Here is a 24,454-nt window from a genome sequence, read left to right as displayed (position 1 = left end):
CTCTGCAATCTCACTGCTACGGTCCTGGGTCTGCTCTTCATCAGGTCCTCCCCGAACTATTCCGATACATCTCCTGGTTGATCTCTTGCCTTCAAATATTCTCCTCTCTGGAGTATTTGGAAGCAGTGCATAGGATAGATTCATCTTCGGAGAAAAGTTCCTTTCCAAGTATCACCTTCTTAACTCAGAAAAATCTCACATTTTCCCATTTTTTTGCAAGAGGAAGCTGAATTGTCATTTTGTTTAATGTATCTTGTATTAATAATCGGACACTTGCCCAAATCGTAACTATGTTTATATTCTGTATATTTTCAATATTCCCTTTGTCTTCTATTACTCCTTAATAGTTCATACTTTTCTTTTTGATATATATTGCTACATTCTATTAGGTTGAATTACATGTAAAGTTCTTAACCTTGTTTTTGTTTTCAGTAGTTTTTATTTATGCTATTTTATGTACTTGATTGTTTGGGGATTTGGCACTTTTCTTCCTTCAACTGTGATCAGATTTTTAGGCAAACAAAGTTATGTCTGGTAATAGCAGCATCTCACTGTATCTAACAGAGCCTTTACTTAAAATTGGATCATATAGTGGATAAGTGCAACTGTAATCAGATTTTCCTCCTAGCTGTCATTTTTACAGGGGGTACTGTAGTCATTTATTTGCAAAATTTAACCCATAAACTCAGTTCAGAACGGGGATTTTTAAAAATCACTTTAAAAGGGAGATTGTTTTTAGAACATTACCAAGAGTAATAATGCCATACTCAGTCACACATTATCTTCCTGCCATTCAAATCACACTCTAATAAGGTAAGAAAAAAATTTCCACAGATTGTCTGTTCTTCCCTCCTTTTTTTCTGCATCACACAACAAATATGCAAAAAGAAAAAGTGTCATCCTGTTTTAATGGACACGACTGTGGAGTCTAGGGTTTCAGATGCGGCTCATAGGTGTGACAACGCCCCTCAGCATCTCTGAAGGGTTTCATCAGCTCCACATCCTTTATGGACATAAATTTATGTTGTGTCTCACATGAGTTTCCTATTAGATACTCTCACTGTTTTACTACTTCCTTCATTAGAACATTGTCAGTGACCTGCTCAGACATCTGTTACAGGCTCTGTCTTCCCTCATGGCTTTTCTGGGCTTTCTGTCACCCCCTTTCTTGATTTACTTGAAACCAACCTATAGTTGCTGTCTTTACCGCCATAGCCTCACTTATCAGAATATAAATGGGGGGGGGTGCTTATGTAGAACCCAGGAGAATGATAAACTTGTAGAGCACAGTGACTGTATGCTCATGTAAAGCTTCCCTACAACGTTCATGACAGGGCCTGTGTGCTGGAAGGTCATCTGTCTTGACTCCACTACTTTACTAGTGTGTGACCTTGAGCAAATCACATAATTTCTCTGATCTTCATCTTTGTGGTTTTTTAAAGTTTATTTTATTTTTGAGAGAGAAAGAGAGCACATGTGCACAAGTGTGGGGGTACACAGAGAGAGAGAGGGAGGAGAGAATCCCAAGCAGGCTCTGCACTGTCAGCACATGGCCTATTGCAGGGCTCAGTCTCACCAACCATGAGATCATGACCTGAACCAAGACCAAGTCTGACACTTAACCAACTGGGCCACCCAGGTGCCCCCCTCTTTGTTGTCTCTAGACACAAAGGTTAATAGTATCCACTTCTCAGGATTATGGTAAGGATTAAATGAGATGCTGTATGTGAACACTTTGTAAATTGTGAAAGACTGTAGGAATAAGTCTTCTGTAACATAGGAGAAGCACAGTAATTTTGCTCGGTTGAGTTCAATGGCAGCCATCCTTCCCTTTCCAGCTACATTACATTGGAATGGTGAGGAAACTACCTGATTGGGTTTTCTTTAGAGATCATTAGAAGTTTTAGGTAGAAACTATTTGCAGCGCTCTATTGCACTTGAGGCCAGCTTCTGTGGCTTGGTTGGGGGAAGAAATCCTAATTTCATTCAATGCCAAGGACTTTGGTCTGTAGCAGCTAGTCCCTGTAACTAAACATGAACTAGACCCCCAAACCATGGCTGTGGCTGCCATGGCCAAGGAAGGAAGCATCACTACAGCTGCAAGGACAGCCCCACTGCACTGGCCTCAGAGGTGCTGGGCGCAGACCAGATTCTTCAAACCTTCAAGCCTTCAGGAAGTCAAAGCTTCCGCAGGTGGTTGATCCATGTGACGGTTGTTACCCCTTACTTTAGTCAGAAGTTGTTTTTACTTTTTAATAGAAGGAATAAAATTCTCAAGTATCTTTCTGATTATCCTGAGGGGATCCCTTGACTACCATCCACTGGCGGAAAGTTTTTAATTAATCTAGTTCTTCCATTAGATGATTACTGTTTTATAAGGCAGAAGATGTAGTAGGGCTTGTTCTTGGTGGGGGGCAGGCAAGGAGTGACGAGCTTCAGTAGCTTATGTTAGATGATGTGAGGAGAGCCCAGCAGAGCCAGCCTACCTTCTCTGCCTCCCGCCTTCCCCACCTCTTCCTCTTTCCATCCCTTCTCTCTCTCAACTTCTCCCAAGGTCAACAATTAACTACCATCTATCCAAAAATACTGACATAAATGAACACCCTACATGTAATTAGTTTCACTTTATTATTCTTAAACACTTTACCTCAAACTCTTTCCTTGACTCTCTTTCCTAAATGCCCCATCCAACAGCCACACTCACTTAATTCTGTTTTTTGAAATTTCCTACCTCGTGTGCCTATGATTTAAAGTAACACAATTTGGAAACCTAGGAGTTATCACAATTAATATTTAAGCATATTTTTAGGAAATCTAAGTTCTAATGGTTATTTAGGAAGTTTTCATTGAGGGTCTATTGTGTTCTCAACATTGTACCAGGTACTAAGGGAAAAAAGAAGGAAATAAGGAAGGAAACCAACCTTTCTTTGAGCGTTACTATGTGCCAGGCCCTTTCACATATGTTATCTCATTTAATCTTCACACCGCTCTGAGGTAAGTATTATGTTCTCTATTTTAAAAAGACTGAGGGAGGTTATGTGACTTAGTCGCGGTCGCTTAGCTGGCAAATGGCCAGGCCAGGATGTCAGCCCTTGCCTCACAGAATGACTCCGAAGCCTGTGTTCATTTCATAATCCACAGGTCTGGGTTAGCCCTTGGGTTGGGAGAGTTTATCATCTAGTAGCAAAAATCTGCCACAGACCCTTGGAATTGGTATTTTAAGAAGTTTCATGGTTCAGTTCTGAAGTAAGTTTTACAATTAACACATTGAGTAAGAGCTTAGGAAAGGGAGGGTCGTTAAGGACTGGATCATGAAGACGAGCTTCTTGGAAATTGCACTTGTTTGGAGAAATAGTAAGATTTCAAAAGACGAAGTACATTCCAGGTAACAGGAATAGCATTAATTTGAAATGTTATTTCTGAGAAACTTCGGCTGAATCTCTTATTGTTGATTTAAATGAGTATGAAATCCTCAGATATGAATGAAAGCTCCAGATGGTATGTTATTTTTTTATCCCTGTATAGAGTGAAAAATATCAAAGGAGGAAGAAGGATAAATGATGGGAATAAATATGGCACTTGAAATCTGTAGCAGAATGCCATGCTCGTACCAGACACTTGTTTTCTCGGGTCACTGCGAGGCCCTCACCCCCCAGCTGACCTGGCGTCGTTCGTGTGGTTCTTGTGGTAACATCACTGTTCATCTTTCCTTGGAGAATGTAAAATAATTCTACTGATGCAAAGAAATGCTCCATTTTAAAATCCCACGTAGAAGGCAGTGTTTTTTCTTCAGCTAACAAGGTTTTAAATGATAGCTTTTCCCTTGGAAAAGGGTACATTATCTTTTCATCTTGTTTGTTAAGAAGAACAAGACCCTGACTTCTAAGATAAAGGAGAGGTGAGGGGGTATGGAAAGGAGCCAGTGAGGGGCAGCGTGTGGGAGGCTCTCCCCCTGCAGTCGGGGCGTGAGAAGCAGCTGTGTGGGTTCGGCCACTCGCTTGTGTGCACTTTTGCATTTAGTTAGTTATTAAGAGGCCAGCCGAGCTCTGTCTTCCAGGTAAAAATGTCCTGCGTGTGTAACACGGCGCAACACGAGCCGGCCTGTGTGCACTGTTGTTTTTGATCTTGTCACTGATCCAGCGTTGTCCTCCATGATGCCTCTCCATCTCTGAAGGGGCAGAATCATTCTTTGCACACGCTCTTCTGACTATACTCCTCTATGGACTCATTACGTTTATAGGCCATTCTTGGTTAAGTTAAATGTCGATAACTACCTGCTTTATTTGTTTAATACTTATTTTTTAACTTAGTTTTTTATTGTCTAGGACGTAGATGTTTATGTGTAATTCAGTTTTTTCATTGTCGATTAAAAAATGGTTATATGCCCGTCGTATTTGGCCCATCATCGGAAACGAAGAGGGACTTGAGGAAGCAAAGAAAGAGAATTAACGTTTTTTAAGAGCCTGCTGTGTACAGGGTGCTTTATTTATGTGATCACGTTATGTCACGACAGGAACAACATGAAATAAAAGTACCTAAAAATGCAAACAAATGAGACGATGAAACCAAGACCTAGAGAGATTAAGAAACTTTCCCAGAGCCTCAAAGCAGATACAAGGCAGAGCTGTGATTTGAACTCAGGTCCGTCTGACACATGGCTGGAGTGCATTGAACTCCGTGGGGCTCAGAGGACAGCTCTCTTTGAGTAATGTTTAGTCAGCACCCACAGAAACTTCGCTGTATGCCAGGTATTATACGCAGCAGGTGAATAGCAGACTCTCGGTTTCTTGAGAGATGTATTTTATGTCACAGCGATTCTTACTTGTACTGTGGCAGAGGGACAGGCCTGCAGGTGACAGCCAGGTGGCTGGTTATCTGATAGGAATCTGTTACGTAGTATCGGCTGTTCCCACCCCCTCAGGGACTCCAGATGTCACACGTGGTGTCAGGGAGGTTACAGTGTGAGATCCGTCCAGTTCTTTCTGGTGATATTCAGTGATTTGCCGATCAGCAACACGGTAATTCCTCGAGACATTCAGTCTGCTGAGAAGTAATAACAACAACAACAACAACAATTACCACTTGTTGAGCATCTGTATGCATGTTGTTAATCTAACAGTTTTCGGGATATATAATATCATTTCTCAGTAGCCAGGGAATCAAGGCTCATGGAATTTGCTGGTGATCGTGGGGACTAAACCCCCAACTTGCAGCTTTCAAGGCCAGTGATGTTTTGCACACCGTTGCATAACTGAAACATCTCTGACTGCCTTGGGGTCTTGAGGCAAGAGGTTTCCTCGCGTGGGTGGTTCAGAAAGTGCGGGCTTTCCATGCCTCTAGCCTAGTTTGTTGGTATCAGGGATCGGATCCTGTGATTCTCCACTACCATGGGAAAATTGGTTTCAGATCTTCTTGGCTTCCTCTCTTTATGGAAACCGGAGCGTAATGCCAAGGATTCGCTGGTATGTGACCATGTCAGCTTTGCTTTTCCAATTATGTCCAAGAGGTCAGAGGAGAGACAGACTATGAGAGGCAGAACCATCTGGGCATTTCATACGACTCCCGATCATTGCATTTTTAACAAATTGGACTTGAAGGACATGTGTTTTGTTGATCCCTCTGCTGTTACAGGCTAAATCACTCCCTCCTGTGTTTCTCCCCTGTGTCTTTATGCTAATTTAAAAGCATTTATTTATTTATTTGAGTAAAGTTAACTGAGGCCCAAGGCCAGGGTTCGGGGAAGGACCTTTAAGCCTTGGAATTTAGGAACACTGCGAGGCATTCTTTTGGGTTGGAAATAATACATAATCAAGCAGATGCTAACGAAAAAATGAAATGCAGGGAGAGAGAAAAGAGACTAGGGAGGCTGTGTGGAAGTTTCAGGGAGGAGAGTACATTGCCCCTTTATTACAATAATGTTGCTGCCCTGTAATAAGGTCTTTCAGTGCTGGATCAGCTTTTTTCATTCATTTGTTTTGTGCTCTGCTTCCTGTTACTAATTGTCAGCACAATCGTCTTCCAACTATGAAGTCTCAGTGTCCTTTTGGACCAATTTGTCATTGTCTTTCTCCCTCACCCCCCAACCCATGCTCTCAGAATCTATTACTATGGTTGCATTTTTAGACATTTTTTATGTTTTAAAATGGCACTGCTTTTGAAACACGCCAGAATAGTTTATGATAATTGAATCATCCGACCAGCAACAGTTACCGCTTCCAAAAGCACACTGGTGAAGTTTAAAGTTTCTGTCTGTATAGGGTATTCTTACAATGTGATTAAAAATAAGCAGGCATACTCTTCTTTATAGCAGTATTTCGTACGCATTGTTTCCTTTGAGCCTCGCAAGTGGTCCTGGGGAAAGGACATTTCGTTAAACTGTGTTCTCCATGGAATTTCTGTGTCTGCAGGAAGTTACGTTTTTATTGTTTTCCTATCAGTGGCTCTTGATTCTTAGAGACTGTTGGGAGAAATCTGCAGGGTTGGCTTACATTGACAAGCCTGAACAAATTCCGATATCAGACTCCAGACACATGTTACATGTTAATTCCTGTACGGTTTTTAACATTTTGGCCAATACGTATTCCAAATGTGCCCTCCCCCTTGAACTAGTAATTTAATATTGACAGACATTTTTCAAATGTAATTTCTGTAAAGAAATTCTGAAACAGTATTATTATTCCTTAACAGTTCATCTATCACCTAGAACTTTCCCTATCTTATCATGTGATCAAAGCATGTTGGTGTCTTTAAGTATCGTGCTCTCACAGTACATAGCAATAATTTTTAGTGCATAAACGCTACACAAGAAGTTTGGTCAGTTTACTTTGGGGGAAAACAATTTCAGTACTCTCCGTAGGTCATCTGTTTTTGTCGATTTAATTGCAGAAAACTGGGAAGTGTGGTATACAGAGCTTGTTCTAAAGAAAGAAAACTTCACTTCCTCTCTTGTGAGTAGCCAGCATTCCTAAAACCGTTCATGACATGCCAAGAAGAGCCAAGAATTCAGAGCTAGAAAACATGGATTAGAGATTCAGCTTTACAACCTTCATGACTTGATGATTTTTGAATAAGTGACTGAAAAACCAGACGGCATCCATTTTCTTCCTTGTGAATGGAAGTGATGAAAACCCTCTGAAACTTTACTGGGAAGATGAAGGGCAAATAATGCATGTAAAATCTTAATGTGATGGTGAAGCAGCAGATAATAGGCTGAAATAATGACTTAGTACTTAATTATTTAAAAAGAATACGTTTTGGAGAAGGATGTAGTGGAAAGCAAAGCTTCCCTACTCAATCGGGAAAGGATAGAAGAGGAGATTTTTTTATTCTGCTGGAGACCATGAACTGATGATTCCAAATCATGCTCTTCATTTACCTCCCAAGGTACCACTTACACCCAATTTTGAAATGAAGTGTTTTTGTGCCGTAGTAAAGACCCAGAGGTCCCTTTATGGTTGTGATTGAAACCTTTTAGAGTCAAGATCACTTGTTTGGACTCAGAATTCCTGAATGGAGACCAAGACACCTCCATTTTTTCCTTAAAGTTACAAGAAGTTAGTGTTTTCCAGATCGGTCAGATTGAAATAATGACTCTTTGGTTATCTTATTAGTAAGATTGTTGGTTTATAATCTTCCAAAATTTATTTTTTGACAGTTCTCTGCTTTACTCTAAATGGATAGGCCTGCCTTTTAATTGTTCTCCAAGGGAAAAAAATCCTTTAACTATTCTATGAATCTGCTGCTCTCTTCTAGGGAAAGGACACTAGCTCTTAAGAGTTAGAGCTGTAGCTGTGTGAGCAAGAATTTGATTAGGCCTTAAATAGTTTTTTCAGATTGATGTCATCATCAAGATTTATTTATATATACACATAGACTAAACTGGACAAATAGATTTTGAAGAAATAAGTTGGTGGGGATCATAAAGTAAATTGTGCTTTTCAAGGTATGTGAACTTTAAAATATTGAGATTATCTTATAAGAAAAAGAATTAATTGTGATAAACTCCGTTGCAACAGAAATATTTTCTACTTTAGGGGCACCTGGGTGGCTTAGTCGGTTAAGCGTCCGACTTTCGCTTAGGTCATGATCTCGCGGTTCGTGGGTTCGAGCCCCACGTTGGGCTCTGTGCTGACTGCCAGCTCAGAGCCTGGAGCCTGTTTCAGTCTGTGACTCCCTCTCTCTCTGACCCTCCCCTGCTCATGCTGTCTCTCTCTCTCTCTCCTAGAAATAAATAAAACATTAAAAAAAAAAAAGAAATATTTTCTACTTTAAAAAAATGTTTATTTATTTTGAGAGAGAGAGAGCAGGGGAGGAGCAGAGAGAGAGGGAGAGACAACCCAAGCAGGCTGTGCTGTCAGTGCAGAACCCAACACTGGGCTCAAACTCATGAACCATGAGATCAAGACCTGAGATGAAACCAAGAGTCAGATGTTTAACTGACTGAGCCACCCAGGCTTCCGTATCAGTAGTGTTTTCTGAAGCTTGTTTTGTTTGTTTGAATTCAGGCTGTGACAAATTAAACGGAACTATTAGAAGTACCAGGTCCCCTGAAGCTTACAAGATAGTTAAGGAGATGCACTTGAAACCGTATGTAACTAACAGTATGTGATCCAGTACCATCATGTGCAATGTAAATGTTAAGTGCAATAGATCTTCAGGAGTAGAGAATAAGGACTGGAATCCTCAGACCTTTTCGGCGACTTGAATCTAGGTGGAAGGGAAGGAAAGTGTTTCACGTGATGGAAGCAGTATGAATGAAATCCTGAAATTAAGAATGATCAAGGAGGTTTTTTGTTGTTGTTGTTGTTTTTTAAACAAACAGACAAACAGAAGTAGAAACAGACCCCTGAATACAGAGAACAAACTGATGGTTGCCAGAGGGGAAGGGTAGGGAATGGACAGAGTGGATGAAGAGGAGTGAGAGGTGCAGGCTTCCAGTTCTAGAATGAATAAGTCACAGGAACAAAAGGTACAGCGTAGGGAATATAATCAGTGGTATTGAAACAGCATCGTCGGGTGACAGACGGCAGCTATCCTTGGGGTGAGCACAGTGTAACATAGACTTGTTGAATCACTGTCTTGTACACCTGCAAAAAAGAACCAGAGAATGTTTCAGCAAAAGTGAGGAATTGCATATATATCAGGAGAAAGTATTCATTGTTATTTTCAATCAGCTTTAAAATTTTTCAGACCCCACAAGCAATACTGTACCATATTTTGTCTTTCTCTGGTTTATCTCCCAATGTGATCCATTGTCATCTATGAAGTGGCGCAGGGTATTTTTTTTTTTTTTTTTGGTTTTGATGTCTCTTTATTTTTTTTAAAATACTTTATTGTCAAGTTGGTTTCCATATAACACCCAGTACTCATCCCCACAAGTGCCCCCTTCCATGCCCATCTCCCCCCTCCCCCCCACCCCATCTGCCCTTAGTTTATTCTCAGCATTCAAGAGTCTCTCATGGTTCGCCTCTCTCCCTCTCCCCGGCTATTTTTCCCCTTCTTCTCCCCCATGGTCCTTTGTTAGGTTCCTCCTAATCCTCTTATACGTGCAAACATATGGTATCTATCCTTCTCTGCCTGACTTATTTCGCTCAGCATAACACCCTCAAGGTCCATCCATGTTGCTACACATGGCCAGATTTTATTCTTTCTCATTGCCATGTAGTATTCCATTGTAGAGATAAACCACATCTTGATCCATTCGTCCATTGATGGACATTTAGGCTCTTGCCACGTTTTGGCTATTGTTGAGAGTGCTGCTATGAATATTGGAGTACATGTGCCCCCTATGCATCAGCACTCCTGTATCCCTTGAGTAAATTCTCATTAGTGCTATTGCTGGGTCATAGGGGAGTTCTATTGTTAATTTTTTGAGGAACCTCCACACTGTTTTCCAGAGGGGCTGCGCCAGTTTACATTCCCACCAACAGTGTAGGAGGGTGCCCATTTCTCCACATCCTCGCCAGCATCTAGAGTCCTCTGATTTGCTCATTGTAGCCACTCTGACCAGCGTGAGGTGGTATCTCAATGTGGTTTTGATTTGTATTTCCCTGATGAGGAGGGATGCTGAGCATCGTTTCATGTGTCTGTTGGCCACCTGGATGTCCTCTTTGGAGAAGTGTTTGTTCATATCTTCTGCCCATTTCTTCACTGGATTGTTTGTTTTTCAGGTGTGGAGTTTGGTGAGTTCCTTATAGATTTTGGATACTAGCTCTTTATCTGATATGTCATTTGGCGCAGGGTATTTTTTGTATATCACATTTTCATTATCTATCCATCCATCATAGGGAAGTTAGATTGTTTCCATATTGGCTGCTGTAAATAATGCTGCAACGGACGGGAGTGAGATTGCCAGATCATATGGTAGTTCAGTTTTTACTCTTGTTTTAGGTTAGGAACCGTCGTAGAGTTTTTCATAATGGTTGCAACCAATTTCTCTTCCTACCAGCAGTGTTGTATAAAGGTTCATCACTCCCTGCCCTGCGCCCCACCCCCAAGCCCAGCAACATTTGTTATTTCTTGTCTTTTTGTTTCTAGTCATGCAGACAGGTGGAAGGTGATGTCTGGTTGTGGTTTGGATTTGCATTCTGCTGATGATGAGTGGTGGTGAACATCTTTTCATGCCTGTTGGCCATGTGTATGTCTTTGTTTATTCAGCTCTTCTGCCTGATTTGTAATCAGATTATTTGTATTTTTTGTTGTGGTGGTGGTTGGTTTGGTTTGGTTTTTTTGGTGTTGAGTTGTGTACGTTCTTTACACATAGTTTGGATATTAACCCTTTATTGGATATGTCACGCAAATATCTTGTCATGCAAATATCTTCTCTCATTCGGGAGGTTGCCTTTTTGTTTTGTTGATAGTTTTCTTTGCTGTGCAGAAGCTTTTAATTTTGTTGTAGTCCCAATAGTTTAATTTTGTTTTTGTCTTCCTGGCCTCAGAAGACACATCTCAGAAAATGTTTCTATGGCTGATGTCAGAGAAATTCCTGCTTATGTTTTCTTCTAGGAGCTTAATGGTTTTAGGTCTCACGTTTAGGTCTTTAACCCATTTTGAGTTTATTTTTGCATATGGTGTGAGTTTTGTTCTTTTGCATATTGCTGTCCAGTTTTCCCAACACCGTTGCTGAAGAGACTGTCTTTTCCCCCATTGTGTATTGCAGCATCCTTTGTTACGGATAAAATGATGAAATAAGTGTGGGTTTATTTCTGGGCAGGCTGTCCTGTTCCATTGATCTGTGTATCTGTTTTTGTGCCAGTACCATACTCTGTTGATTACTATAGCTTTGTATCATATCTTGAAATCTGGAATTTTTATACCTCCAGTTTTCCTTTTTCAAGATTGCTTTGGCTATTTGGGGTCTTTTGTGTTTTGATACAAATTTTAGGATTATTTTTTCTAGTTCTGTGAAAACGGCTATTGGTATTTTGATAGGGATTGCACTAAATCTGTAGATTGCAATGGGTAGTATGGACATTTTAACAACATTTTGTTCTTCCATTTTTTTTTCATTTATTTGTGCCATGTTCAGTTTCTTTCACCAGTGTTTTATAGTTTTCAGAGTATAGGTCGTTCACCTCCTTGGTTAGTTAAGTTTTATTCCTAGATGTTTTATTATTTATGATGCAATTATAAGTGTGATTTTTTTTTCTTAATTTCTCTTTCTGCTGCTTCATTTTTAGTGTGTAGAAATGCAACAGATATCTGGGTATTAATTTTATATCCTGTGACTTTACTGAACTCATTTCTCAGTTCTAATAGTATTTTTCGTGGGGTGCTCATTGTTTTTATAGTAAGAAATAAAATTTGAAAAAGATGTGTGGGCTTGCTTATGAGTGACTCTGGACGTCAGACTAATGGGGTTGGCCTTTGTCCTGCAGAGACCTGTGTTTTTTTGAGAAGGAGAATGACCTGTGGAGTAAGAGTTTGAGGAAGGCCGCTCAGGCCTGTAGTCCTACGTGGGCCACCTTGGACAGGGAGAAGGATGGGCGAAGGGAGACCATCTGGGAAGCCATTTCAGGGGTCTCCAGTTTGGTAACGAGTGTCTTGGTTGGCTGTCAGCAGTGAAGAGAGACATTTCTGAAAGAATTGTTAAGATGAATGTTGCTGAGCTATGGGTCAGAAGAGAGGAAGAGAGTCAAAGATGAGTGTGTTTCTTGAGTGATTATGAAAATGATACAGAAATAAACTGAATAGAAACACCATGTCTGTGTGGCAGTTTTCAGTTTGGACAATAAAAAACCCAGAAAATGAAACCCCTGTAGGTATGTTGAGAATGGAGGGATCACAGGGCCGCAGAAGAGCGATGCCAGCTTTGCCATATGGAAGGTTCAGGTTTGAGAGGCCTCGGACATCAGGTGACATTTGAGGCAAAGCCCCCAGAGAGCCTCCCCAGGATTACATCTGCAGCCCTCCCCGGTTACTGAAGATCTCCCTGACCTCGTTTCCTTCCACTTCTGGACTGCAGCCCCCCGGACTCCTTGCCGCTTCCCACACCCCGCTGTGGGCCCCTTCCGGCTGTGGGTCTGCGCCCCCCGCAGGTGGCGGGCGGGGCCGCCTTTCGCCCAGGGGATGTACCTGCCGGCTCCTGTCCTTGTGCGTCGTGGCCCTGCCTCCCTTCTCCGCGTACTTACAAGCACGTACTAGGTACTAAAGCCGTTGTTTTACCTGGTTACAACTCGGCCATTCCTGCGCTCAGTAGGGCAGCAGCTTTATGCCAAACAGGGACCTTGCTGCCCCCAAGACTTAGCCTTGTGCCCGGTGCAGCGCGGGCACATGCACTCGTTCAGTCAGTGAGCTGACTGAGGACACAGTGGGCACAAAGCACGGCTGGGCACAGGGCCGGAGCCCGCTAAGGAGGAAGAGGCCCTGAGAAAGAAGACTCGGGAGCCCGTGTCGTGGGGCCCGCAGCGGGCGGGGGGGGGGGAGGGCTGCAGGACTGGGGGCCACGAACATCAGATGCAGCAGAGAAGCGGGGCGAGAACAGGGAAGAGGTATGAGGGGTTTTAGGAGAGATGGTAAGCACAGCGTTCCTGATGGGTTAGGGAAAGGTGACACAGGAAGGGCACGACCATCGCTCGTGGTTTTGAGCAAAGGGCCCTTGGGGGGCGGGGGGGCGAGCAGCACGCAGTGCGCATGCGTCTTGGTGTGCGTGTGTGTGTGTGTGTGTGTGTGTGTGTGTGTGTGTGTGTGTGGTGACAGTAACGCCCCTGCGTGCGCAGCGCGGCCTGTGAGGAGCGCATAGCGGAAGCCGCCGCGGCGGCCCAGGCGGAGCGCGAGGCTCTCGAGTTGTGAGCCAGTTGATAGGAAATACACTGGTTATTCGGGCAGTGATTCCTATAAACTTAAATGCCCAGTGAAATACTCTGAAGTTTAAATTGCGTTAGATGAGCCTAATTGACTAGAAGTTTGCCTTTATTTTAGATAGTCTCATGTATATTTTATATTTAAAAAATAATTTCCTTTTCCACAGTCAGCCATTTAAGCCTTTGGTGTTTTTATTTTTGTTGTTTTTTGTTTTTGGATATATACTTTGAGGAAGGAATCTAGTATTATTTTGGAAGGGGTTTCCGTTTTCGACTTCTGATGATGGGGCATTTCAGACATACAGATAAAACAGAATAGCTTATTGAATTCTCCTAGGCCCGTTACCCAGACTTAACCGTTAATGTTTTTTACCAGACTTACATCATCATTTTGTTAAAATATATCATGTAAGCTCGGGTATTATGACGTTTATCCCTGATTTCTCTGTAGACAATAAGGAACTTTACCACATAGTTACAGTACCATCATCCACCTTTATTAGGTGGACTTTATTTACTAATTTAGAAATTTTATTAATTTAGAAATCTTTAATGATATCTAAGAAGAAATTCATATTCAGGCTTTCTTCAGTTGTCACCTAAAATAGCCTTAACAGCCATGGCTTGTTTGACAGAATACATTAAGGCTCTGCTGGTCCAGAAGAGTTCTGGGTCCTATATCACCCTCACTTTGGTTCTACACCAGGCTGTGTGACCTGTGGAGGGTCCCCCCTTCTGGAATATTCTCTGATAATTGCTTCTAAGAAGTATCATTTCCAGGACACCTGGGTGGCTCAATCAGTTAAGTGTCTGATTTCGGCTCAGGGCATGATCTCACAGTTCATGAGTTCTAGCCCGGCGTCGGGCTCTGTGCTGACCGCTCCCAGCCTGGAACCCGCTTCAGATTCTGTGTCTCCCTCTCTCTCTGTCTCTCCTCCACTCATGCTCTGTCTCTGTCTCAATAATAAACTTAAAAAACAAAAACAAAAACAAGTGTCATTTAACTTGTTATATAATGATCTCTCATTACGCGTATCTACTTGAGACTGCTGTGTGTAGGCACAATGCTAGATGATGAAATGGCATGGACCTTACCCCTAGAGAACTCGGAATCTAACGTACAATCCCGTTAGATTCTTTTAAAATTTTACTGTTAAAACCCAGTTTCATCATACTTCAAATAGAAGCTAGTTTTTCTTATTTGGTTGAACCAAAACTGGTGCTTATGATTATTTTTCAGATTTGAACACTGTACCCAAGAGCAGGCTATGTTAAAATAGTTAGATGTCATCCGGTTTACATGTGAATAATCCACTTCTATTTGTTTTGTGGATTACTATCATAATAAGCTGCCCACTGTGATATCTGGGTATCCTGGGGTTCTGTGCTACTGTCAAATAGGATGATGTAGGGGCTCCTGGGGGGCTCAGTTAAACATCCAACTCTTGATCATGGCTCCGGTCATGATCTCCCGGTTCTTGAGATCAACCCCTGTGTCAGTCTGCACTGACAGCACGGAGTCTGCTTGGGATTCTCTTTCTCCTCTCTCTGCGCCACCCTTCTTCACATGCATGTGCTCTCTCTCTTTCTCAAAATAAATAAATAAGCTTAAGAAAATTAGAATGATGTAGACCATCATTTATTTAAATGAAAAATTTGCAGCATATTAAATGAGCAGAGCACGTCTGTATGTCTTATGTGTTGCGATCTAATTTTTATCTAAAAATAAAAAAAAATGCTTAGAAAAGGCCTGAAGGAATATACATTAAACCCTTAATGGTGATGATACCTGTGTGGTAGGATGCTGGTTAATGCTCATTTTACCTGAATCTGTTTATGAATTGTTCTACAGTAAGTGTAGATAATTTACACAACGAGAGTAAATAAAGCAATGAGTTAGCTTGCCTGCACAGCATTGTAAAGTTACATAATGCCATAGAAGTGTACATTTAAAAATAGTTTTAAAGTGATAAACTGTGGAGCGCCTGGGTGGCTCAATCGGTTGAGCATCCAACGTCAGCTCAGGTCGTGATCTCAACAGTTCGTGAGTTTGAGCCCCGTGTCCGGCTCTGTGCTGACAGCTCAGAGCCTGGAGCCTGCTTTGGGTTCTGTGTCTCCCTCTGTCTTTCACCACTTGTGCTCTGTGTGTGTCTTTCTCTCTAAAATGTAAACGTTAAAAAAAAAAAAGAAAGAATATCCACAATAGTATTATAGATGAGGGCTCAAAAATACACCCTCTTTACAAATATCATATGTTTGCACGTATAGGAGGATTAGGAGGAACTTGACGGAGGAACAAGAGAGAGAAGAAGGGCGGAAGTGGTGGGGGAAAGGGAGAGAGGCAAACCATGAGAGGTTTTGAATGCTGACAAAAACTGAGGACTGATGGATGTGGGGGGGAGGGGGGATGGGCATGGAGGAGGACCCTTGTGGGGATGAGCACTGAGTGTTATGTGGAAACTAATTCGACAATAAACTATTTGTAAAAAAAAAAAATACAACCTCTTTATGGTCATTATAACTGACAGCATTATTTCATTATGCCATTTAATTACAAATAGAATCTATTATGCCTCTGTTTTCATGTTGCTTTTTAGAACTTATTTTTTTAATTACTATTTAAAGGGTTATAGAGATTGAAATAAAACCTAATCTTAATAAGTTCTGAACAAATGATATTAAAAACAGTTTTTGGGTATGTATTTTTTTGATTTGGCGCATTACAATTCCTCTAATTGACTTCCAGGTTTACAAAGTGATTACAGCTTCAAATAAACTTGGGTGTCTGTGGTTCAGAATGTGTAAAAATAAGCAGAACACTTGAAATTTAGCTTATAGTTTAACTTGCTCAGGTGAATTCAACTAGTATAGCTAATTTAAGTACCAGTGTAACAAATGCTTTGCTCAAAAGTGTTATGGGTTATGATATAATAAAAGTTACCTGCCTGGCATTTTATATGAGAACACTTGCTTTTTTCTTGTGTGGTAAATGGCTCTAGAAAGCATAGCTCATCATTTGGTTAATAATGTTTTAGAATCGCTATTTGAAGCTTCTGCTTTTGATTTTCGAATTTTCACGTGGCCTACCTTGATTTGGGAACTTTCCCCCCCGTAATTGAAAGGAAAATATTCTTCTTTTTTTTCTTAATTTTTTAATGTTTTATTTATTTCTGAGAGAGAGAGACAGCGTGAGCAGGGAGAGGGTCAGAGAGAGAGGGAGAGAGGGAGACACAGAATCTGAAGCAGGCTCCAGGCTCTGAGCTGTCAGCACAGAGCCCGACGCAGGGCTTGAACCCATGAACCATGAGATCATGACCTGAGCCGAAGTTGGACACTTAACTGACTGAGCCACCCAGATGCCCCAAGGAGAATATTCTTCTCAAGAAGGATTAGCTAGTCTACTTATTAACCACCATTCCCTTTAAGAGTAAGATTCCCCTTTAAGAATGAGTTTTCAGACATGAACCATGTTCTGAAAACTCCCGTATTTTTCTTCATCGTATGGGGAGCTGCAGGATGTGCTCACGATTCCATATTTTGGCTAACATAAAAGAACCCCAGGCTCACTCATTTAAACATGGCAATTGAAAGTGTCAACGGTTTGGAATTCAGATTCAGCTCCTTGACTGCATCTGTGTATGTGCAGCAGTAAAGCCGAGAGGGCGATCGAGTGCCCTCTTCCCTTGGACTGACCCAAGTACCACTGGAATATCTTGGCCAGCTTTTGGTGGCTGCTTCTCTCTTTTACTGTCTCAATCTAATGAGTATTATTTAGAAATAGGATTCATTTGTAGAGTATTTCATATTGAAACATACAAAATACAGGTTTATTTCTGTTCTTACTGCTTATTCATGTTTTTGTTCAACTGGGCTTCAGAAGGTCCCGACTGAAATGTTTAGACCATTAGTGAAATGTTACTTTATAATGACATGTGTTGGAATGATTAATAACAGAGTTTGGTATGCGTGATAGGTTGTAGACTTTCTTACTCATCTTTGTCAGTACACTGTGCCCAGAGTCTTACATGGTGGCCGGCCCAGAATTGGTATAGGTCGTTGAGTCCATGAATATGTAGCACATTTAGTAAAAATAGCCAACTTGTGCGGTACTCTCAGGTCATTATGTTACTTTTTTAGTATTTTTCCCAAAGCATCCTCTATGTAAATACAAACATTTTACTCATTTCTAAGGAGTTCCTTTTCAGTGATCTGCTAGAGAATGGTAATTAAGCACTTGTTTATCACTTTTGTAAATTATAGTGATTGATAATCACTTAGAATCCCATATGTAATATTTTTTATTTAAAAAAATTTTTTAATGTTTTTAAAAATTTATTTCTGAGAGACAGAGAGAGTGTGAGCAGGGGAGGGTCAGAGAGAGAGAGACACACACACACACAGAATCTGAAGCAGGCTCCAGGCTCTGAGCTAGCTGTCAGCACAGAGCCTGACGTGGGGCTCGAACCCACGAACCGTGAGATTGTGACGTGAGCCGAAGTCGGACGCTTAACTGACTGAGCCACCCAGGCGCCCCTCCATATGTAATATTTTAAATACATTGTTAAATGATAGCATTGAGAAGTTTTTAAAAGTGTAGCCATTTATCTTCATTTTGGTATAGTGTTGAAAATATACTTCCTTTAAAGTCTTTCTTTAATTCCTGACAGTGCTTTTAAAGACAGAAAACCTGGGGGCTTGGAGGTGTGCTTTACATGGGTTCACAGCTCTGCTGGTGAGAGAGGCTGGATTCGAGTCTGACACTCTGATTTAAAAAGCTTTTTTTAATGTTTTTTATTTACTTTTGAGAGAGAAAGAGACCGAGCACAAGTGCGGGAGGGGCAGAGAGAGAGGGAGACACAGAATCCGAAATAGGCTCCAGGCTCTGAGCTAGCTGTCAGCACAGAGCCCGTCGCTGGGCTCGAACCCACAAACCGTGAGATCATGACCTGAGCCGAAGTCAGACGCTTGACCGACTGAGCCCCCCAGGCACCCCTGACACTCAAAGTCTGCTCTCTTGGTCACCTTAACATCACCACAGGCGTGACCTGAAGTAACTGAAGCGTAGGTGAACTTGGGATTGGGCACTTTTTCTTCCCTTATCTGTTCTTCCAGTTTCTGCTTCTGATAGTCCATAGAGTTCACTCCTGGGTATTTCTGTCAGGCCTGCCCATCTTGTGTCTGTCCTCTGTTCATTACTTTAAATGCCACTCAGTTGTTCAGTCATGAGGTATGTGCTGTGTCCCCCTACGTGCTGTTGTGCCTCAGGTGCTGTGGGGGAGGGTCTGCACATAATTCCTAACTTAATTACTAGGGTGTCACTTGAACTGTATAAACACTGACTGGAAACTTAAATAGGAATTTTGTGAGGCAGGAAATGGGAAGAACAGTGGTCTTCACAGAGAATCAGATTGGGTCTGTGCTTCATAGTTGTACACTATACCTATTTATAGTATTTATAGCACAGTATTTTAGAACTTTAAAATTTAAAATATAAATTGATATTTTGTATTTGGTGTTTTTAACATTCATATTTCAAAAAGTATGTGACATCGCTGTACAGTATTTAACCTTGATAACAGAGTTTATGATCTGTCGATTCTACCACCTTTCCACTGTTTTACACTCCACCAGGCTCTCGTCTTTCTCCTTATCCATTTTGAATCCATCAGTTGATTATCTAAATCAGGTGTATGCTTCTTGCTTTGCCAAACTTACTTGGTTAAATTACATTTCTGCTGAAACCCAGCCCTCTTATGCCCAGCCGCACCCATGTAGCTGAATACATCTGGGAGAAGTACACAAGCGTGAGAATTCCTGATCGTGAAATTCCTGCGGGCCCTGCAGGCTGCCCTACTCTCATGTTACATTTCCCTAGTCTGTTCGCTTCCATTCTCCTTGAGGGCTCTTAACGTCCCTACTCTCTTCTCAAAGCCCCAGTGCATCTTCTTCCAACCTGACTCTTTTGCTATACAGTTTTTAAATGTTTATATTTTTTTGAGCTAGAGAGAGAGACACAGCACGAGCAGGGGGAGAGCAGAGAGAGAGGGAGACACAGATTCTGAAGCAGGCTCCAGGCTCTGAGCTGTCAGCACAGAGCCCAATGCGGGGCTCGAACCCACATACCGTGAGATTATGACATGAGCCAAAGTTGGACGCTTAACCGACTGAGCCACCCAGGGGCCCGTTCCAACCTGATTCTTAAAAGATGGCTTTATACCCCAATTCACTGGAAACATAGAAGCAGTAAGAAAATCCTTTCTACCAGCTCCTATTTGCATGCATGCTCTTGATTGCTTTGGGGCCCCTTTATCTTCATGTCTTATTCTCTCACTTAACACTCTATGTTCCTGACTAGAGCCAGCTCTCTACTTGTCTAGCAAATCCCATCCCTTCTTACCTGTGTAAGGAAGTTCCTCCAGAAACATACTCCTCTTTCTTGCGTCATCAAAACTACCTTCTGGTTGGATCACTACTGTCAGAATTCATCCAGCTTGGACAATATTTGCTAAGTGTATTATATGGCAAAAAATAGACAGTGTTTAGGCACAGATGGGCACAGTTCTAGGTGCTAAGAGTCTGTCAGTGCTGCTTACATTCTTGTTGGGGAGACAGACAGCAAACAAAAAAGATACTAAGCCATTTGATATGTTTGAGGGTGATAACGTGGTATGTGAAGTGAAAAAGAACATGTAAGGGGCTGGGGAGTCCTGGGTGAGGGTTGCATATCACAGTATCTAGCAGCATGGTCGCGTGAAAGTGAGATCTGATCTGAGACTTGGAGGTGGTGGGGGGCCACTGTGGGCCGTATGAGGGGCCAGGATGCCAGGCAGAGAGCACATCTAGACAGAAGGCTGGGAGAGAGGGTGTAGCGCCTATCTGAGGAAGCGCGCCAAAGCCAGGATGGCCTGGGAGAGAATTCTGCGGGGCGGGGAGGTCAGAAACTTAAGCAGGCGGTGGAAGACACAGATCACACAGGACCCTGGTTGATCATGTGAAGGCCTTTGTCTTCTATTCTTAGTGAATCGGAAGTATTGCAGAATTTATTCTTGCGGACGATCATGTTAAGATCTCTGGCTGTTCGCGTTGAGAACAGACTGCAGTATTGCAGAATTTATTCTTGCGGACGATCATGTTAAGATCTCTGGCTGTTCTCGTTGAGAACAGACTGCAGCAAGGGGCAGAAAGAGCTACTCTAGGGTTTTGGGCATGTTCACGTGAAAGATGATGGCTTGTCCCCATACAGTGGAAGGGGTGAGAAGTGATCCTAGATGCATTTCTAAAGCAGAGCCAACAGGATATCCAGGATGAGATATGAGGAAAGAGAGGCGGACTTCAGGGTGATTCCAGGGCTTGTGACCCCCACACTTAAGAGGATGGAGGTGCCGTCTTCTGAGCTGGAGAGAGCTAGAGCGGAGGGTGGCAGAGGGGCAAGGGGAGAGACCATTGGCTCACTTTTGGATGAGTTCGGATGTCTTTTTCTGTTAGTTTTTATTTAAATTCCAGTTAGTTAACATACAGTGAAATATTAATTTCAGGTGTATAAAATAGTGATTCACCCTGTGCTCATCTGACCGGTGCCGAGTTCGGATGTCTTTTAGAATACGGTTTCTACTTTCAGTAACGGATCTAGCCATTACTTTCTGAGTAGGAAGAACTGGTTTTCTGGCCCCTGGGGAGGTTGAGGCATTTGGCAGTGAGAGTCCAAAAGTAGGACTGCATCGCTGGAAAAGTCATGTCCTGGCAAATACTACCAGTATCAAAGAGGAGCACCCCATGATGTGAGTCTGGATGGTGGAAAAATTAGCAAAGCCAGGAGGAGGAACAGAATCAGGAGAAGAGAGAGTAGATGTTAGGTGTGGTACCAGGAATCCAACCAGGTAGATCAATCCACTATAGAATTAATCACGGGTGTCACGAAATACAGATCCAAGGTAGAAAGAAGTTTGGACGTTTAGATCAGTAAACCAAGAGATGATGGCCGAAACCGTGAAATCTTCTTCGACATGAGAAGAAAACTAAGCAGAGACCCCTGGGTGAATAATCTTTTTGGGTATACGGAGTCAATAAAGAGCTGGTCCAATGTGGTCAATGACTTGAGTGCTATAAAGACAGAGATGGAGGTCAGTAGTTGCTAATGACGGAGGGACGACAGAACAGATAAACACTGAGAAAACACAGTTGACTTTGTCAGCTGCGGGGCTGCGGGGAAATTGTTTCTTTCTAAAGAGCAGTGTCAGTAAACAACCCTACCCTACTCTGTCTTGTTGGCCGCTATCGCATATCCTTACAGTACAGCTCAGTGTATATACACCTGTTAATGATAGCTGACATATATTGACAACATATTGTGTGTTACGTGCTATCCTCCATGTTCTCCTGACTTATTACTAATCCCCACAGCAGTTTTAAGATGTAGATACTTCTTGTTTCCCCTTTGATACTTGAAGACCAGAAAGGTTAATTAACTTGTTCAAGGTTACATAGTTAATGGTAGGAAAAGAAACTGAGTCCAGGAATACTGGTCTTAGAATCCACACCTTTAGCCACTACAAAATGCTCCTCCTCTTCTTGGAAGTCTTCTGAGATATTCCCTGACTTAATTTATACGAACTGGCTCTATGGGCTATGCTTACGAAGAGTTTTAGGTAGTATATACTGTCAAAAGGCTTATAATCTGGAGGATGAAGGATACCTTCTTAAATGATAAATTTAAGATAGGTCTATACTGAGTGAAAAAATGAGAGATGCAATAATAAGTAATAGGGAGAGGTGAATGTTGGGTTTAAGACCAGGTTGATATAAAAGGCTTCATGGAACGAGTGGGATTGGATCTGGACCTTTCAACTGTAAGTGACTACAACGTGGGTAGGGGTGAAATCAGCGGCCAGCCTTCCAGATCGTGAGAACGGCCGGGGCACAGTTACAGAGACAGGACAGAGCGAGATGTGTTTGGGGAAAGTTAAGTAGTCCATTTTGGCTGGTTAATGGAGCACGTGGCCAGAATGGATGACGGACTGGGGATACTGAGGTCAGGGCGTGAGCTACGCTGACCGGAGATCCCTGGAAAGCAGAGAGGCTGCCTAGAGTAGAACTCTGTAGTTCTCGACGCTTTACTTCCTGGTTTAAATGTTAAGTATATTCAAAGAGACATTTTATGTCATTTCTAGAATGCCAGTTAATGAAAACAGAACGACCAAAGCCAAACACATTTATTATCAGATGTCTTCAGTGGACCACTGTTATAGAAAGAACGTTTCATGTAGACACTCCAGAGGAAAGGTAAGAAATTCGTTTTTCCTATTTTGTGAAAAAGTTGCAATCGATATAAAGATCTCTGTGTGTCTGACTTCACCATTTGTAAATATATGTGCACATATTTGTAAAGTCTGATAGTCCCTTAAAAATTCTGTTTCTGGTGTAACCAGTGAGTAACAGAGGCTTGGCAACACCCTAAGTCAGAGCCTCTGGGACTGCTGTGAGATCCAGCTTCTTAGCAAAACACAGTACTTTCAACAATTAAAATGCACGTTAAAAATTTTTTATAACCAAACTATCACTTCAATAGTGGTAGAATTGTGTCCATATTTGGAATCCTGAGCCTGCTAACAGCAGAAGGTTTCAAGTGGCATGACGTTTTGCTGTGGCTGTGCCGGGAGTGTGACACTGAGAAGGATCCCGAGACTGGGGCTGAGCTCCTTGAGAAGAAGAGGCCAGGATGGATTGGCACGGGCCGTCCTGGTTGTGCAAGAGGAGAGCAGTGGCTTCTCAGGGCCAGCTTTCCATCTTCCTGATGTATGCGTTTCTGCAGCTGCTCCCCCGCCGCCCCCCCCCCCCTTCTGTCTTCATAACCTCTTATCTGGTGGTCTGGTGCTGACTTAGGTCCAACAGCCACAACCACAAAGTCATTCCCTTGCACGGAGGTTATCATAGTTGATCCACATCAGCAACTCTGAAGTTAAATGTTATTAGCCCTGTTTTCCCAGTGAGTAAATCAGGCCTGAAGAGACTTGTCTAAGATTTAAAACAAAAAACGAAACCAGCCTCCCCCAAGACCTAATAAACAGTAAAGTATTATTTTAATAATACCCTTTTGATCAATAAACAGTAAATGGTAATGTGTGATTACTTTAGAAAAGAAAGAAACATGGAAGCAGACTAGAAATCACTCATAATTTTATATCCAGAGTTACAGATGGATAATACTTTCTTCCTGGCTCTTCCAGTATACATACAGTTTGGTGTCTTTTCTCCCCTGTCCACCTGGTCTTCCTTGAGCATTTCTAGATGCTAAGTCCTCAGTTTGCTTCTGCTTCTGCTCATAAGCATGACTGAGCTAATTCCCATTTATTTGTCAGATCTGAGCTTAAGATAACACATTTCCTACAAAACCTTGGAGTCTTGTCGACGAGGCAGCCCCTCTTCTGTATACTACGTATCTCCCTACAACCTTTATGTCTGGTGTATCACCACTGTAATCTCCGTTTGCTTTTCCCACTGGACTACGAGCTTCTTGATTAGCAAAGATCTTATCTTCCTTGCTCAGTATTCTATCTTTATAGCACAGTCCGGGATCTGACGTAGTGTTTGTTGACTGGCTGAATGAATGGCACTTTTCCCATGTCACTGTATATTCTTTGAAAATATGATTCTTAGTGGATTTATAACATCCCATTGAAGCATGATTAATTTTGCCATTTATGTTTTTGCAAAGCTGGATTTACACCATATCTTAAGACTTCAGAATAGTTCCTGCAATTATATCACACTACTTTTCTGAACAATCAGTTTTTATTTGCATTTGTGACTAGAAGAAGGCGGTTTTAGTAAAAAGAAAAACAGCATATTTAGATTTACCATTGGAGTGTGTTTTTCTATATTCATCTCGAATCTGGTGTCTGGAGATTTTATACGACTTTAATGTTAATGAAGACTTAGAAAGATGTAGTGAAAAGTAGAAAAGCTATGTATTTTCTGTGTTCCGTCTGCCAGTCTAAAATCCATCCTTGCTGTAAATGAAATATGTATCTCTAATCTGTGTAAAAAAATGTATCTGTTTTATTGCATGATGGAAGTGTGGAGTCCTATTTTTTTTCCCCCAAATGATGAGACCACTGTTTCAGCTCTCTTCTTTTCTCCATTTCTTTTCATTGAAT

The 24,454-nt window shown here is 41.9% G+C and overlaps 1 protein-coding gene and 1 long non-coding RNA gene across 2 annotated transcripts in view; one reads left to right on the top strand and one right to left on the bottom strand.

Moving 5' to 3' along the window:
• Window positions 1–24,454, top strand: part of AKT3 (AKT serine/threonine kinase 3) — a 306,791-nt gene that overhangs the window by 137,200 nt on the left and 145,137 nt on the right. Inside the window, exon 4 of the mRNA XM_039237499.1 lies at window positions 22,469–22,580. Within this exon, the coding sequence (XP_039093430.1) occupies window positions 22,469–22,580 (112 nt within the window). The remainder of the gene's footprint in view (window positions 1–22,468; window positions 22,581–24,454) is intronic.
• LOC120235279 lies at window positions 8,970–12,898 on the bottom strand. Its single transcript, XR_005529360.1, has 2 exons — window positions 12,664–12,898; window positions 8,970–9,086 (listed from the first exon to the last, which is right to left on the bottom strand). It is a non-coding gene; the product is annotated as an uncharacterized LOC120235279 (long non-coding RNA).

This window comes from Hyaena hyaena, unplaced genomic scaffold (assembly GCF_003009895.1).
Source record: "Hyaena hyaena isolate Hyena2069 unplaced genomic scaffold, ASM300989v1 scaffold_127, whole genome shotgun sequence".
NCBI lineage: Eukaryota > Metazoa > Chordata > Mammalia > Carnivora > Hyaenidae > Hyaena > Hyaena hyaena.
This window is presented reverse-complemented; position numbering and strand designations above follow the sequence as displayed.